The sequence below is a fragment of the Salmo salar genome, chromosome 19 (assembly GCF_965601325.2).
Source record: "Salmo salar chromosome 19, fSalSal1, whole genome shotgun sequence".
Lineage (NCBI taxonomy): Eukaryota > Metazoa > Chordata > Actinopteri > Salmoniformes > Salmonidae > Salmo > Salmo salar.
In genome coordinates this window covers 45,026,894-45,043,645 of record NC_138309.1, presented here as the reverse complement: position 1 = coordinate 45,043,645, position 16,752 = coordinate 45,026,894, and the positions used below count along the sequence as shown (strand labels likewise).

Sequence of the window (16,752 nt, the reverse complement as noted above, 5' to 3'; positions counted from 1 at the left end):
TAAATAAATATTAAAACAGCTTTGACCTCCATTTGAACTTGCTGCATCTGTTTTTTTGAGTCGAACAGCTTCTCTTTGAGATCAGAAGTGTCATCGTCTTTCCTCTCAAGGTCCAAGCTCAAACTCTTCACTTTGTCGGAGTCAAGTTTAGCCGTCTCCTTCAATCTGTGGTCATGAACACAAGAGATGAACTCAAACAGCACTACATTAGAGAGGTTTACCAGTAAGTTGGAGCAGGGGAAAGGAAGAAACATGTAGGCCAATCCCAAATCGTCCCCTGTGCACTACGCACTTGTGGAGATCTGAGAGGACAAGCACAATCAATCTTGTAATAGCTACACCTTGCTCCCTGATAGGCTAGGCAGAAGTTTCACCATATTGCTTATACCAATCAAATCCTCTCAGATTTCCACACGTGCATAGGTTATGATTTGGGATTGGCACATAGGCCTCCCCAGTAGCCAGAGTGAAAGGTACCAGCCAGCCCACTAACCTGGTGATGACCTGCTCTCTCCTCTCCAGCTCAGCATTCTTCTGAGTGATGGCCTCTTCAGCCACAGCCAGCAACTCCCTCCTCCTCTCCACCTCCCTCTTACGAGCCTCCTGCACCGTAGCGGTCTCATCCTCCCGCATCTCCTGCGCCTCCCTCAGGCTTCTCTGCAGGCCTGACACCTGCACCTCTTTCTCAAACAGTGTCTTCTCCAACTCTGCTACTCTCTTCGTTTGGGACATGAGCTCGTCGTTACACAACTGTGACACGGTTATGGCCGACTCCCTCTCCTTTTGGTGGGTGTACTGCTTCTCCTCCAATGCAGCCATCTTTCCCTTCAAGGTCACGACCTCAGCTACAGAGTTCTCGCTGTCGAGGTGGGCCATGGCTTCAGCCTTCATTTCTGCCCTGAGCTGCGCCAAGTTCAGTTTCTGTGGGGCCAGATTCTCTTTTAGCACCTCCAGCTGCTGTTCTGAGATCTGCTGTCGGGCCTCTCCTCTCCCCAGGAACCCTAACAAAGACATGGACACTTGTTGAATTATCTTTAAAAGTTTTGCAAAGCTTCTGAGGTATGGTGGGATGTTATTTTAGGTCGACTTGATGCTCAACAGTGTCAAACCAAATTTAGTGTGCTCCTTAAGCATTATCCAATGGAATGAGACTAGGACCGTTGGTTTGTTAAATATCAAAACAACTGGACACATTGCAATTTTGGTCAGCAAACAATATGTGAAAAATCAGTCCATTAATAAACCACGTCAATATAATGAGTTAGTGAAGACCATTTTCCCAGTACATAAAGTGGTGTCTCTCTACCACTGAGACACAATAATTCATACCAATGCTAGACAATGTTTGGAAAAGATCTGAGCACAGCAACAACAACAAAACTTTATTAATAATCAAAATCATATGTAATACAACCCCTTAAAAAACATCAAGCCAGAAATGGGGAACACAAACATGGATACATAAAAAAACATGATGAAAAGTGCTCCAGTCTCTGAGACTTTGGGCAGCATTAGTTCTTGAGTGCAGACATTCGCCTCTTTAAGCGGATGTTTTTGCGACCTTTGGCTGTGTTCTCTCTCCCCCCTGCTCTCACCCCAACAAACGGTGGGAGGGGCTTCCCGGCAGTGCTCGGAGCCCATCCCGTACCTTTCTTGCTGGGGGGCTGGTCCTCCAGGTTGGCCTGGAGGTCCACCAGCCGTTTGCGGCTCTCTGCGCGAGAGCTGGGCCTCTCCCCTCTGGAGCAAGTCCAGCTGCTCTTCAGTTGCAGGATCTCATCCTTGATGCCGTCAAATTTAGTCTTCTGTCAAGGAAAAACCCAACCAATGTTAAAGATGTCAAGCATGGCCTACTCAAGCAGGAATAAAAATATATATAAAAAATTAAAAAATGAATTAAAAAAAATCACATTCTGAATATGAGCATTTATAATGTGACATAAGGATGGGAATTTGGAACCTGTCAAGTATAATTTTAGATGTAAAGGAGAAATACTAAGTATGAAACAGGCTGATGTCCATTAGCTAGTCAGATCTAAGCACCACTTAACAATCTACATACATCTTTGATCATGGCTTGGACCTGTTGGTCTACAGTGTGCTGAAGCCTGGTGATCATCTCATCCTTCTCATGACACATCTCCAGGAGGTGGGAGAATTTCAGCTCCTGAGACTCGAGAGTCTAAAAAGAGAAAACAGAAAAAAAAAGAAAAAAAAAGTCTGTCAGAACTACTCTGTTAACCGTGAACTAAAACCTAGCGGAATTTGGTTTTATGTAGAACAGACAAACCAAAACAATATGTCCCATTGCTGGAAAAGAACAAAAACAATTGCACAATACCTTCCTAGCCTCTTCAAGCTGTTCGTTCGATTGCTGTGCTTGTCTGCAATAATGTTCTAGTTCTGAAATTTAACAGAAGACAAAGACAACTCAACCGAAGGGAAACATTGTGTGAGTTCCATCACAGCCACTGTTATGGGATAGTCAAACCGATCTGGAGTAGTCATTGATGGATAGTGAAAACAGGTGATTAACAGGTTATTGCTGAAAGAGATACGCCTACAGTGTACAGTCGTGGCCAAACGTTGAGAATGACACAAATATTACATTTTCACAAAGTCTGCTGCCTCAGTTTGTATGATGGCAATTTGCATATACTCCAGAATGTTATGAAGAGTAATCAGATGAATTGCAATTAAAATCGCAAAGTCCCTCATTGCCATGCAAATGAACTGAATCCCCCAAAAACATTTCCACTGCATTTCAGCCCTGCCACAAAAGGACCAGCTGACATGTCAGTGATTCTCTCGTTAACACACGTGTGAGTGTTGACGAGGACAAGGCTGGAGATCACTCTGTCATGCTGATTGAGTTTGAATAACAGACCGGACGCTTCAAAAGGAGGGTGGTGCTTGGAATCACTGTTCTTCCTCTGTCAACCATGGTTACCTGCAAGGAAACGTGTGCCGTCATCATTGCTTTGCACAAAAAGGGAAGGATATTGCTGCCAGTAAGATAGCACCTAAAGCAGCCATTTATCGAATCATCAAGAACTTCAAGGAGAGCGGTTCAATTGTTGTGAAGGCTTCAGGGAGTCCAAGAAAGTCCAGCAAGCGCCAGGACCGTCTCCTAAAGTTGATTCAGCTGCGGGATCGGGGCACCACCAGTACAGAGCTTGCTCAGGAATGGCAGCAGGCAGGTGTGAGTGCATCTGTACGCAGAGTGAGGCAAAGACTTTTGGAGGATGGCCTGGTGTCAAGAAGGGCAGCAAAGAAGCCACTTCTCTCCAGGAAAAACATCAGGGACACACTGATATTCTGAAAAAGGTACAGGGATTGGACTGCTGAGGACTGGGGTAAAGTCCTTTTCTCTGATGAATCCCCTTTCCGATTGTTTGGGGCATCCGGAAAAAAGCTTGCCCGGAGAAGACAAGGTGAGCGCTACCATCAGTCCTGTGTCATGCCAACAGTAAAGCATCCTGAGACCATTCATGTGTGGGGTTGCTTCTCAGCCAAGGGAGTGGGCTCACTCACAATTTTGCCTAAGAACACAGCTATGAATAAATGGTACCAACACATCCTCCGAGAGCAACTTCTCCCAACCATCCAGGAACAGTTTGGTGACGAACAATGCCTTTTCCAGCATGATGGAGCACCTTGCCATAAGGCAAAAGTGATAACTAAGTGGCTCTGGGAACAAAACATCGATATTTTGGGTCCATGCCCTGGAAACTCCCCAGACCTTAACCCCATTGAGAACTTGTGGTCAATCCTCAAGTGGCGGGTAGACAAACAAAAACCCACAAATTCTGACAAACTCCAAGCATTGATTATGCACGAATGGGCTGCCATCAGTCAGGATGTGGCCCAGAAGTTAATTGACAGCATGCCAGGGCGGATTGCAGAGGCCTGGAAAAAGAAGGGTCAACACTGTAAATATTGACTCGTCGCATCAACTTCATGTAATTGTCACTAAATGCCTTTGACACTTATGAAATGCTTGTAATTATACTTCAGTATTCTATAGCAATATCTGACAAAAAATATCTAAAGACACTGAAGCAGCAAACTTTGTGGAAATTAATTTTTGTTTCATTCTCAAAACTTGTGGCCATGACTGTATGTGAAAGCGATAGGCTACACCAGTGTTTCATAATCCTGTTCCTGGGGACCCAAAGCAGTGTCACATTTTAGTTATTGCCTTAGCATTACACATCAGATTCAAATAATCAACTCCTCAAGCCTTTGCTGCGTTCATAACCAAGTGGTAATTATCTGAACTCGTTGAAAGCCGATTGGCTAAAATGGCCAACAAGCTGCGTCAACCATCAACTCAAAGTACAGCTATCATGTTTATAAAAAAAGTAAATTTTTTAAAAATAATTTATTTTTACAAATGTTTTGTTGTTGCATTTAAAATGCTTTTACCGAGGTAATTTTCTTAGTAGGTGATGTCAGAGGTCAGCATGTGTGAGAAGACAGAGCTCAGGGATTAACCATTGTTTCCCACTAGGTCTTACCAGTTGGAGGGCCGGTCAAGTGGATTTTTTCCCCCAGTTGTATGTGATAAATACCACCTTCCCACTTGGTTATGAACACAGCATTATTGTAAATAGGTGTAGTGCTTGGGCAAAAAATGTAATGTGCACCCTTTGGGTCCTGACAACCACGATGAAGAAACACTGGGATATAAAAAAATGTAAATAAGGCAACTGGTTGTCAGTTAGCTACCATTGGTTTTGACAGCGAGCTGCTCCTGGGCTTGGCTCAGCAGCGCCGAGAGATCATCCACTCTCTTCTCCAGATTGGAGATAGTTTCACTACTGGGTTGGGTGACCACCAGACATGTCTTGGCCTCCTCAGCCGCCTTCTTTATGCCTGCCAGGTCACTGCACATGGAGTCAAACATCCCTCCCAATGACGAGCTGTCCTCCTACAGCAGAGAAGACATACGAGTCATTTTGGAGACGCTATTATCCAGAGACACTTACAATTAGTGCATCAATCTTAAGATAGCTAGGTGAGACAAGCACATAGAGCTCTCATAGTAAATACATTACTCCTCAATAAAGTAGCCATCAGCAAAGACAGCACTAGTAAGAAAAGACGAGCTAGGTTTTTTTGTCACCGCAGTTTGAACACCAAGGTAAAGGAAGAGAGACATGGCTACATCATGAAGGTTGACACTTAATGTCCAACATATCTAGACAGGATGCATTACTGTGGCTCGCTCTACTCTGTCCAACTCCTCTTGACTGGTGTTAATGTTCACTAGATTTGTCAGGATCTCTAGATGCTTCTCTGCTCTCTCCTCGACATTCTTCTCCTCTTTGGCCAGACGCTCCCTGTAAGACAGAGATATATATTTTTTTACCTTTATTTAACTAGGCAAGTCAGTTAAAAACAAATTATTATTTACAATGACGGCCTAGGAACAGTGGATTAACTGCCTTGTTCAGGGGCAGAACGACAGAATTTTACCTTGTCAGCTCGGGGATTCGATCTTGCAACCTTTCGGTTACTAGTCCAACGCTCTAACCACTAGGCTAACTGCCACCCCAAATATTATAGCTAGCTTGTTCAGTTATGTACCAAAAGACATAGAAAAACATTTACCTTTAAAAGCTCCCCTACTACGTAAAGTGTTTTGAGTACCTCAGTTGGTAGAAAAGCACTATATAAAACAAATCCATTTATTAGATTTTTGAAGCAACCAAAAACAACAAATAAATGACTGAAACAAGGCACAGAAGAGCTCACTTGTAATCGGTCTGCATTTCAGAGAAGAACTCCGAGAACTCATTGGTGACCTCGTCACGGACCCGGGATTCCAAAGCAACGTTTTCAGACCTCTCTTTCTGGAGCTGTTCCCGGAGCTCCGTCAACTGGAGTAGCTGGCTCTGAAGGGTTGACAGACATTTACCTCTTGTGGACAGACGTCATTGAGCATTACGGGACACTTTAATTCTAGGTTAACCGGAGATGGACGTCACATTAATAGGGTCCCAGAGTTTAGACCATTTCACCCGATGAGCGAAACTCTGGTCCGTTTACTATTAGCAGGCCTAAATCTTCCCCAAATGTCTAAACAATCAAATCAGGACCTGGAAATGTAGGTTTTTTAGCATTGATGAGCCAATTGGATTTTCTGTGTAGAAATCTAACAAAAATAGCCACAGAACTAGTTAGGGGAAGAGACTTACCTCATAAATGTCTTTATTGATGAGAACCATTTCGTCATCGTCCACTTCCTGCATGGTCTCCATCACGCTCTCCTCTTCCTCCTCTGTGTCGTCATGCTCCTGCACGTCCTCCAGACTGGTCTCCCAGCCAACCAGGGAGCTCCTTCTCTTCTGACCCAACAGGTACTTCCTGTCTGCGTTGTTGATAATCATGGACAGTTCCCGGGCTGACCTCTTGTTGACGAGGTGGGGGACGGTCTTGGTGGTCAGCACCACTACCTTCTGAGCCACGGCGGAGAACTTAAGCACGTTGAGCGTCTCGTCATACATGGAGGCACACTGGTTGACGTTGACTATCATGCAGGCCTTGCCCCGCCCACAGAAGAAACCCTGTAGGTAGTGGGTCAGCTTGCTCTCCCTGAAGGGGACGTGCTGTGGTAGCCTAGCAACAAGGGTTTGATTACATTTGTCAGTAACTCAAAAAATAAAACAACTACTATAAATCCAGTACATCTATTACATCGAAAAACGTGACTGGCAGAATAAGAAGTCTGACTTATTTCCACTGTGGTTCTCATCAGGTCAGAACATCAACAATTCCAAGCTGCAGATTTGTAACCCTCCCCCCCCCCAACACTTTGTAAAATGTATAATTCCATAACCATTAAATATTTTTCAGAAAGCAGACATTCAAGGCTCACTTGGATTGCTGGCTTTGCCGTAATGTGTTGATGCACTTGCCCAGTGTCATCAGGGAAGTGTTGATGTTCCCAGCCTCTTTCAAACGCTCCCCTTTATTCTGAGTTTTAGCACACCTCTCAGACCCAGCCAGGTCACACAGGGACAGCCTGAACAGAAAGAAACCCTGCCTTAATACACACACATCCACACGTACTGCATAGGGCTTCTAAGGATATCGTTTTTGTGCAAATTAATAAAACTAATATCCATTTCACTTACTCGCTGATAGAGTTAACACGAGGAATCCTAGCATCTTCCATCCGCAGGATACGAACAGAAAATATGCTGTGGCTGAGCATAGGAACAGATTTCTATAAGAGCACAGCGGTCGATCTACTGCGCTGTGTGAACTTGGCTCATGCAAGTTCGTACCAGCCCAAAGAAAGATTCAAATCATTCAAAAAGGGAAAGGATTGACGTGCTTAATAATCACCTCCTGCTCGATAGGAGGTTGAGCTTTGTGCTGGCGAAGCTCTGGTTCTTCTTCCCTAGCTTCATCACCTTGTAGGCCTCCTCCGCATCGTTCACTTGTACCCACTTCAGACCTGAAATCACACACAGGAACATTTGGTCCTCTCCGGTTCAGTTGGTAGAGCGTAGTGCTTACAACGACGTGGGTTTGATTCCCGGGACCACCCGGACGTAAAACGTACGCATGCCTGACTAAGTCTCATTGGATAAATATAAAAGGCTAAGTGATGTCACACAACCTGCAGCCGATACCTTTTACAAAGGAGTTGCCTTTGACATCCTGCGACAGCCGCAGTGTGGTTCTCTTCTGGGCTCCGATCGGTAAGGGCTCCAGCAGGTCGTGAATGTTCTCGTTGTAGATTTCACAGAAGGACACCCAGACGGAGAACTTGGTGTGTGCTTCAACAACCAGACTGAAACGTTGTTCCGTCACAGTCCCCTCAATGTCACTTAGTGTGGACCCTGTCAGAGAAACAAGTGGTGCTGTTAGCCTGTTACAAACCTCTGGTTGGATAGAAGTCTATTGTAAATGGCTAATGATACACCAAACTACCAGAGAGATGGCGACATGTGGGATGTGACAATCATGTCTAAATGCAGGACAGTACTATGCATTGTGGAATGATAATATAAATACATTTGGTCCCATGTAGCTCAGTTAGGAGCATGTCCTTTACAACGCGGGGCTCTCCACGGCAACCTTTTTCTTTTTTTTTTTTAAAAGGAGCCAGTGTGTGACTCAGCTGAAAAACATAGGCGTGCACAAAAATGCAGGAGCACAATGAAAAATATTTAGAGGTAATAAAGTTAGAATCCTTCATTTTTCTAGGCGCACTAAGTGCTAAATAAAAATACAGATTGCATAGCAAAATATTTAGGCGCATGTGAGTAAAATGCTCACAATGGCGTTGCAGGCTTCTACAGAATAGTGGGTTCAATTCCCAGGACCAACCATATGGAAAAATGTATGAACTCTTGACTAAGTTGCTTTGGATAAAAGCATCTGCTGAATGGCATATAAAATAATACATCTCCTTGCCTTCCAGGGTTGTCTTGTTGGTGAAGCTTTTCTGGTTATCACTCTATGGGGGAAGAGCAATAAGGGACGTCATTTAATATAAAATACTAGAACCAAAGAACAACCTGTTGAGTAATGCAATGGCTTTTATCAGGTCAATGAACCAACCCAGTACCTCCTTGAGGAGCCTGAAGAGATTTCTCTTGTTAGTGGCCTCTTCACTCTGCTGGTCTTTAGTGAGCCTGATGAACTCTCTGCATCGCTGTGGCTTGATAGTCATCTGGTTGTAAACACGCCCCTCAATGCTGTTGAAGATGACATTCAAAGACCTGGGGAGGATCCCTGCGTTGGCCTCTGGACCTAAACACCAACAGGTGTTGAGGATCTCTTCATTTCTCAATCACTTTGTCTCAGTGTTTGTTAGCAGGAGTTTACCATAAAGAGCATGTCAGTTCATACATACAACAGCTTTTTGATTGCGATAGAAACTTAGAAGCACCATCAGAGGATTTAAGTCTCAACATAGGATTTTCACATTGCTGGTATTCTAACAGTGAATCTGTGCCAACTCAGGTTGGCCCTCGTATTCTAACAGTGAATCTGTGCCAACTCAGGTTGGACCTCGTATTCTAACAGTGAATCTGTGCCAACTCAGGTTGGACCTCGTATTCTAACAGTGAATCTGTGCCAACTCAGGTTGGACCTCGTATTCTAACAGTGAATCTGTGCCAACTCAGGTTGGACCTCGTATTCTAACAGTGAATCTGTGCCAACTCAGGTTGGACCTCATATTCTAACAGTGAATCTGTGCCAACTCAGGTTGGACCTCATATTCTAACAGTGAATCTGTGCCAACTCAGGTTGGACCTCATATTCTAACAGTGAATCTGTGCCTCGTATTCTAACAGTGAATCTGTGCCAACTCAGGTTGGACCTCGTATTCTAACAGTGAATCTGTGCCAACTCAGGTTGGACCTCATATTCTAACAGTGAATCTGTGCCAACTCAGGTTGGACCTCATATTCTAACAGTGAATCTGTGCCAACTCAGGTTGGCCCTCGTGTACAAGTTGGATGTTACACCAAAACATCAGTTTGCGTTTGTCCAACTCTGCATGGGCAAGAAAATAATCAAGAAATCAAACCTAGAAAAGTGAATGTCTTTCCCGCATTTGTCACTCCATATGTGAAAACCAGAGAATTTCCGCCTTCCAGAACCTCCTTGACGAGACCTCTCACTGTGCCGTCAAACATCTCCCTCTGAGTGGTTTCTGGCCCTAAGACCTGAGGACAAAAATAAAAAGAACGTGGTTGGAAGAACCTTCATTTTCTGTTCCTAGGAAAAGGGTCATGTGTGTCTCCAACAAACCCTGCTGACTGACCTGTGAGAATTGAAACCGTTGAGCCGACTTGTCACGGAGCCGTGCTGAGAGCGAAGTCCTTGGAGCCTTAAGGAGGACTGTGTCCGGGAGCTCGATGGAAACGCAGTCCTTGAATGTGTACAGGGAAAAGACAGCAAGTCATAGTCAAAGCTCAACAGTTATTATGTTTCCAAGTCTCTTGTTAATCGGAAGTGTGTGCACGGTGGTGAGGTAATGGGTATCTATATTGAACACAAATATAAAAACGCAACATGTAAAGTGTTGGTCCCATGTTTCATGAGCTGAAATAAAGGACAGCAGACATTTTCCATACACATAAAAAACATCTCTCAAATAGAGTACAAATTTGTTTATATCCCTGATAGTGAGCATTTCACCCATGCCAAGATATGCCACACCTGTCAGGTGGCTGGATTATCAAGAAGCTGATTAAAACAGCATGATCATTACAGCTGCACCTTGTGCTGGGGAAAATAAAAGGTCACTAAAATGTGCAGTTTTGTCACAACGCCACAGATGTCTCAAGTTGAGGGAGTGTGCAATTGGCATGATGACTGCAGGAATGTCCACCAGAGTTGTTGCCAGAGAATTTGTTTATTTCTCTACCATAAGCCGCCTCCGTCATTTTAGAGAATTTGGCAGTATGTCCAACCGGCCTCACCACTGCAGACCATGTTTAACCACGCCAGCCCAGGACCGACACATCTGGCTTCTTCACCTGCGGGATCGTCTGAGGGGGGTGCTGCAGAGTATTTCTGTCTGTAATTAAAGCCCTCGTCTGGAAAAAACAATTCTGATTGGCTGGGCTGGCTCCCCAGTGGGTTTGTCTATTCCCACCCATGGTGGCCACTTGCAGTCATGTGAAATCCATAGAGTCAGGCTAATTAATTAATTTCAAATTGACTGATTTCCTTAAATTAACTTGAAGTAAAATCTTTGAAATTTTTGCATGTTGAGTTTATATTTTTGTTCAATATAGATGGTTCATGTGACAAACTGGGGTGTATTCATTACACCCAAAAACATTTTGCAACAGATATCATATTTCAAACACTCTTCAACATGGCATAAGAGTTGTTGGGTTCTTAAACAGAAGTTGTAGTTCATTTTAATTGTATGGTTTCCACTAGGGCTGGGAATTGCCAGGGACCTGAAGATATGATATTATCATGACACTTGGTGCCAATAGGATATGTATAACAATTCTCAAGTTTCAATGTGTATTGCGTTTTGCTGTTCCAAACATATTGCTCACCATGTCTGCTGCAGAGGGACAAGACAGAGCAATCAGAAGACACATTTTGATCCGTCATGGAAATTAGTGCTGAAAACAAATTGGCTCCTTATTTAAAAAGATGGAGAACAAGCTATGAAATGAAATACTGGAGTTTTGGTGCAGGTACAGCCAAATAGCGCAAACATAATATTGCGACAGTAAAAACGATACATGTAGAAATGTATATCCCGATATGCAACTACCGATTTACATCCCGGTATGTAACCATCGCCATTCCGAATAGTCTGCGAAGTGTTTGAGCCGATCTATAAATGATCGATTATTCTGTGCGCTAAAGTTAATGAATACGCCCCTGCCTGGATTTCAAGTCCGATGAGTGTGTGTGTGTGTGTGTGTGTGTTGAGTTGAATTACCTGTGATTCGCCATTTTCACTCTCAGCTGATGTGAATGGTCGAATGCGAAGGTACACCTGCAAGTGTTCATGCTCTTCCAGGCAAGACTCCTGTGAGTCTATGGAATTAAACTCAGAAAATAGGTCTTTCTTCAAGTCGTCGAAGTTAACGTCCCGCTCCACGCTTTCCAATTTGTTGTAAAAACACGATTCCATCCTCCTGTGTTTAATAATGTTGTGGGAGATAGAGACAGCCAACGTTAGATGTTCAGCAAGCGCACCTTCTACATGTAACTAAGCAGATCACAGCACTAATGTTAAATCAGCACAATAAGCAAGTGGCTTTGGAGTAGAAAAATGTTGGCATTAACTTAATAAACTCCTTGGTATGTGCACTGACAGCTCTGTGTTATAGCTAACATTAGCTAAACCAGAGAGAGGAAGAGACGAAGTCAATAATAACGTATTCTTTGGCTAAACCTACATTCAGACGATGGCAACGGTAGCTAACAGAATAAAGAAACATGCATAACGCTACCCTGTCCGAATGATAAAAAAACCCAACAACATTCAATTGACATTAGGCTTTTTTGTTTTTGTTCTACTTACGTGACAGAACTGATTCCCAAAATATTGATCGCATCAGAAATCCTTCTTCAGCCCAAACTGTCGCGGTCTATATTTTTAAATTCGACCAATCGGGAGAGAGTGATTGTTTTTTTTACAGGAAGTGTTCATGGATGCGAATAAAGTGGGGGTTTTCTTCCATAGGCTCCAACTGCGACGTCATTCCTCAGCCTCTATGCTGCCACCCACTGATATGTCATCTCTCAGTGCAGCTCTCAGGAAAAGTAGGGGTGTCGAAAGCAACCATATAAGGAGAAATGGGGGGGGATTTCGAATAGAGTTTTAACACTAGAAGCGCTGGAATTCCATAACTACTAAACTCAGCATAAAATAAAAAGGTCCCTTTTTCAGGACCCTGTCTTTCAAAAGATAATTCGTAAAAATCCAAATAACTTCACAGATCTTCATTGTAAAGGGTTTAAACACCGTTTCCCATGCTTAATGAACCATAAACAATTAATGAACATACACCTGTGGAACGGACACTAACAGCTTACAGACAGTAGGCAATTAAGGTCACAGTTATGAAAACTTAGGACACTAAAGAGGCCTTTCTACTGACTCTGAAAAACACAAAGAAAGATGCCCAGGGTTCCTGCTCATCTGCGTGAACGTGCCTTAGGCATGCTGCAAGGAGGCGTGAGGACTGCAGATGTGGCCAGGGCAATAAATTGCAATGTCCGTACTGTGAGACGCCTAAGACAGCGCTACAGGGAGACAGGACGGACAGCTGATTGTCCTCGCAACGGCAGACCAGTGTAACAACACCTGCACAGGATCGATACATTCGAACATCACACCTGCGGGACAGGCACAGGATCGCAACAACACACAGTGCTGTTCGCTCCAGCTTGCCAAGCACTACTGTCCAGCAAAGACGTGGGGAGTAGATACCTAGTAGACAGTATCAGGGTGACAATCACAGTAAGCACACGCATACAACTCATGAAGCAATAGTACACCCATCACTAATACTAACGTCAGTTTTATAACTGAAAATGTACAATTATTTGTGTAAAACTAACAGTGAAATACGACTCATACTCTTGCAGTACGGTAGCTGAAATGTACGCTAGCTGCGTGGTAAGAAAAGGAAGAAAAAACACACCTCAATCAAAACCATCTAACCACAAGAGTTTCTAAACCCAGAGGTGCAACACAGCGAGACTTCCGGGAACGCTTTGGAAGCAAACCAAGCAGTCCAGGCATGAGTGTGGTGTTAGAGAAGTCAATGAGAGAAGTGAAACGTTCTTCCTTAGCGGTTAATTTTCTCGAAATCTAAAAGGCACAACCTAGATGCGAGCTAATGTCTTAAGTAGTTGAACTTGTTATTACTCCAACCTCGTGAGAGACAAACTGACACGTTTTAATTTTTGTCAAAAACAACTATGGAAGGAGTATTTTTGCTTCCTTTCCTTTATAACATTTCTTCCTTCCATCATTTCCTAGTTCCCTTTTCTAACTCACTTTCCTTTCCTTTATAACGTTTCTTCCTTCCATCCTTTCCTAGTTCCCTTTTCTAACTCACTTTCCTTTCCTAGTTCAATTTTCTAACTCACTTTCATTTCCTTTTATTCTAGATTCCTTTTCTCTCCTCGTTTCCTAGCTTCCTTTCTAACTCCTTTCCTTGAACTCTTTCCTTCCTTTCCTCCCCTCTTTTAATTTCCTAGCCCCCCTATCATTTCCAAACTCCCTTTCCATTATTCCTGTCCTTGCTCCCTATCCTTCCCTAGATTCCATTCCTCTCCTTTTTTCCTAGTTACCTTTCCCAGATCTCAATTCAGGATTGTGGAAAAAGAAAAATCGCTATTGAGGCAAAGATCAAAGTAAATAATAGGAATGGGAGTGTACGGTGTGGGGTTATTTTTCGGTTTTATGCTTCTGCAGATATTGAATGTGCAACTATAATTATGGTTTATAATATATCAGAACTTAAACAGGACAGCATAATGGGTAGACAAAGAGAACATTGTGTAACAAGGTGTAGGCAGCTGACTTAGTGATAGGAGGTTGTGAAACCAATCAAGGGGAGCATGTGAGGAACAGATAGAATGGAGAAACAACTGAATAAGTAAATCACTGGAAATTGAGCGGTTGCTGACTCTTGAGTATACACTAAGAAGATAAGATCCAACGCCTGGCAACATGTGATGAGCCAGGAGGTTGGGACCAACCTGCACGCCAACGATAGGCTGGAGTAAGTCTAAACCACACCCAGCCTCTACTCTGACAGGCCCAGCAAGGAGCGGGAACTATCTCTGTCAGAGTATTAAAGAAGAAATTTGTGGTTGAATAGTTAGATCTCTGTCTGCCCTGCGGGGTGTTTCAGTGAGCCCGTATATACAAACATCATATTTAGCATTCAAGAGTTTGCATTAATTAAAGTACAAAGAAATGAGTAGTTACTCTGTACTGACTATTTTATTCCAATACCAGATTGAATTGACGCAACCCGACAACGGCTAATATAATAATCAGAAATAAATAGTTATCGCACATGCAGTAGTAGGCTAGTAGCAAAGGTTTGCTTGTGGGAGAGGCTGTACGGACACGCCTGGTTCCCAACATTGATGAATTGCAGTATTGTCGAACAGTGAGAGTTGACTGGGGTTCAGTCAGTTCAGCCAGTCGTCCTAATGAGCCCTCCCCAGCTAGCTAGCTTATGCTTGTGGCTATAAACTTCAGTGAGAATTTCAGGAGGGGGGATGCTTGTCTGCCGAAGTTGGGACTGGGTACAGACGGGTATAGACTGGGTACAGACTGGGTAATCACCACCAGCTTCCAACTGGCTCATTCATTCTAGGCTAACCAGGGCTAGCTCCTTTGTTCCAAGATCGCCAGGAACAGTCAGGGGTGGAGGGGGGCTGTGGAGCCATATTATCCTGGCGACACTAATGGAAGGGGGGTAGGCTCTGCACACGGAGCTAGCTGGAGCTCGGCAGCATCATTGCTGCTGGGCTTGGTGGCGGCCTCGGTGGTGTAATTTCATATCCATCATGGCAGATTATCTGGTTAGAGCTAAATAGGCTAATAACAATCATGCCTTTTACTGCTAGCTAAGAAGCTAACTCAATTCTGTAGTGGTGGGGCATGAGGCAGAGTTGAGTGAAGCAGCTTCAACTGTAAACTTGAACCGTCCTTATAAATCTAAGTCAAATATTACAGACAGAAGCATGTCTTTATTCATGTAGCCTACCACGTTATTCACATAGCCTACCACAGATAATTTGTTAATATATATACACTACCGTTCAAAAGTTTGGGGTCACTTAGAAATGTCCTTGTTTTTGAAAGAAAAGCACATTTTTTGTCCATTAAAATAACACCACATCAGAAATACAGTGTAGATATTAAGGTAGGCCTTGAAATACATCCACAGATACACCTCCAATTGACTCAAATGATGTCAATTAGCCTATCAGAAGCTTCTAAAGCCATGACATCATTGTCTGGAATTTTCCAAGCTGTTTAAAGGCACAGTCAACTTAGTGTATGTAAACTTCTAACCCACTGGAATTGTGATACAGTGAATTATAAGTGAAATAATATGTCTGTAAACAATTGTTGGAAAAATGACTTGTGTCATGCTCAAAGTAGATGTCCCAACCGACTTGCCAAAACTATAGTTTGTTAACAAGAAATTTGTGGAGTTGTTGAAAAACGAGTTTTAATGACTCCAACCTAAGTATATGTAAACTTCTGACTTCAACTGTAGATATTCCATTAAAAAAAAAATCTGCCGTTTCCAGCTACAATAGTCATTTACAACATTAAAAATGTCTACACTGTATTTCTGATCAATTTGATGTTATTTTAATGGACAAAACATTTGCTTTTCTTTAAAAAACAAGGACTTTTCTAAGTGACCCCAAACTTTTGAAAGGTGGTGTAGGGCACTCAGGGAATTCTGATTCCCATCACATTTGCAACACCGTGCATCCTCAGACTCTTCAATAATGATATTCCGTTTTCAAAGACCTGGCCAAACGTGTTACATTCATGACATTGAAGTGGCTTTTGTACATAAGCTCACACTGCGTCATATCTCATATATCCCACCTTTACATGGGTCGGGAGAACTTCTTCATCAAACATCAATAATACAGAAAGGTTTTCCTCCTTTCCATTCACAGTGCGGGTTAGACGACGTGAATCAACTATTCCTGGCATGTTCATCTTAAACCATGAAACCTCAATATAGGTGCCCTATTCTGATAATCATACCATTCCACTTCATGCGTCGATAATAATTTTGTACATCCACAGTGCTTTCTCCTTTTGTTCTTTTGTCCCACGTGAAATCAACATAATACCACTCCTGGTCACTCTGACTGACTCCACTTCTCCCAATGCATCCTTCACCATCTTTGTGACTGCAAACTTGGTTCCCCCCCCCCCCCAAAAAAAGATCCTTGCTCATGAATCACACTCTTAATAAGTAATGAGGGATTTATCATATAGAGACATCTTGATATTAAACTTTAGCTCCATTCTTAGATGTTACAGTATTCCACTAATTTCCTCTATCTTCATTTTCTCCAACAGAATCAAACATTGCTTCTGTTTCTGTCATTTCTATCTTCCTATGTGCTACCTCCAAGCGCCTAGCCCAATAAACGCCACCTGAGTATTGTTCCCCCTCGAATCAGGGACTGATTTAGACCTGGGACACCAGGTGTGTGCAATTAATTATCAGGTAAAACAGA

General features: G+C 43.1%; 1 protein-coding gene across 10 annotated transcripts in view; it reads right to left on the bottom strand.

The window, feature by feature from the left end:
* The window catches only part of kif20ba (kinesin family member 20Ba), a 41,639-nt gene extending 29,459 nt beyond the window's left edge, over positions 1–12,180 (bottom strand). For 6 of the 10 annotated variants that reach the window (XM_045702331.2, XM_045702336.2, XM_045702332.2 and 3 more), the window contains exons 1-19: positions 12,029–12,179; positions 11,441–11,639; positions 9,791–9,898; positions 9,554–9,692; positions 8,585–8,769; positions 8,431–8,473; positions 7,644–7,853; positions 7,354–7,465; positions 7,140–7,211; positions 6,881–7,027; positions 6,201–6,621; positions 5,758–5,897; positions 5,219–5,342; positions 4,729–4,930; positions 2,339–2,400; positions 2,060–2,179; positions 1,649–1,802; positions 494–1,001; positions 27–165 (exon numbers count right to left, since the gene is read on the bottom strand). In XM_045702331.2, the coding sequence (XP_045558287.1) occupies positions 27–165; positions 494–1,001; positions 1,649–1,802; positions 2,060–2,179; positions 2,339–2,400; positions 4,729–4,930; positions 5,219–5,342; positions 5,758–5,897; positions 6,201–6,621; positions 6,881–7,027; positions 7,140–7,211; positions 7,354–7,465; positions 7,644–7,853; positions 8,431–8,473; positions 8,585–8,769; positions 9,554–9,692; positions 9,791–9,898; positions 11,441–11,635 (3,081 nt within the window). In that variant the 5' untranslated portion in view covers positions 11,636–11,639; positions 12,029–12,179. Of the gene's footprint in view, positions 1–26; positions 166–493; positions 1,002–1,648; positions 1,803–2,059; positions 2,180–2,338; positions 2,401–4,728; positions 4,931–5,218; positions 5,343–5,757; positions 5,898–6,200; positions 6,622–6,880; positions 7,028–7,139; positions 7,212–7,353; positions 7,466–7,643; positions 7,854–8,430; positions 8,474–8,584; positions 8,770–9,553; positions 9,693–9,790; positions 9,899–11,440; positions 11,640–12,028 lie in introns of all 10 variants that reach the window. The other 4 variants (XM_045702330.2, XM_045702335.2, XM_045702341.2 and 1 more) reach the window with 2 other exon arrangements.
* Between the last annotated feature and the right edge of the window lie 4,572 nt (positions 12,181–16,752).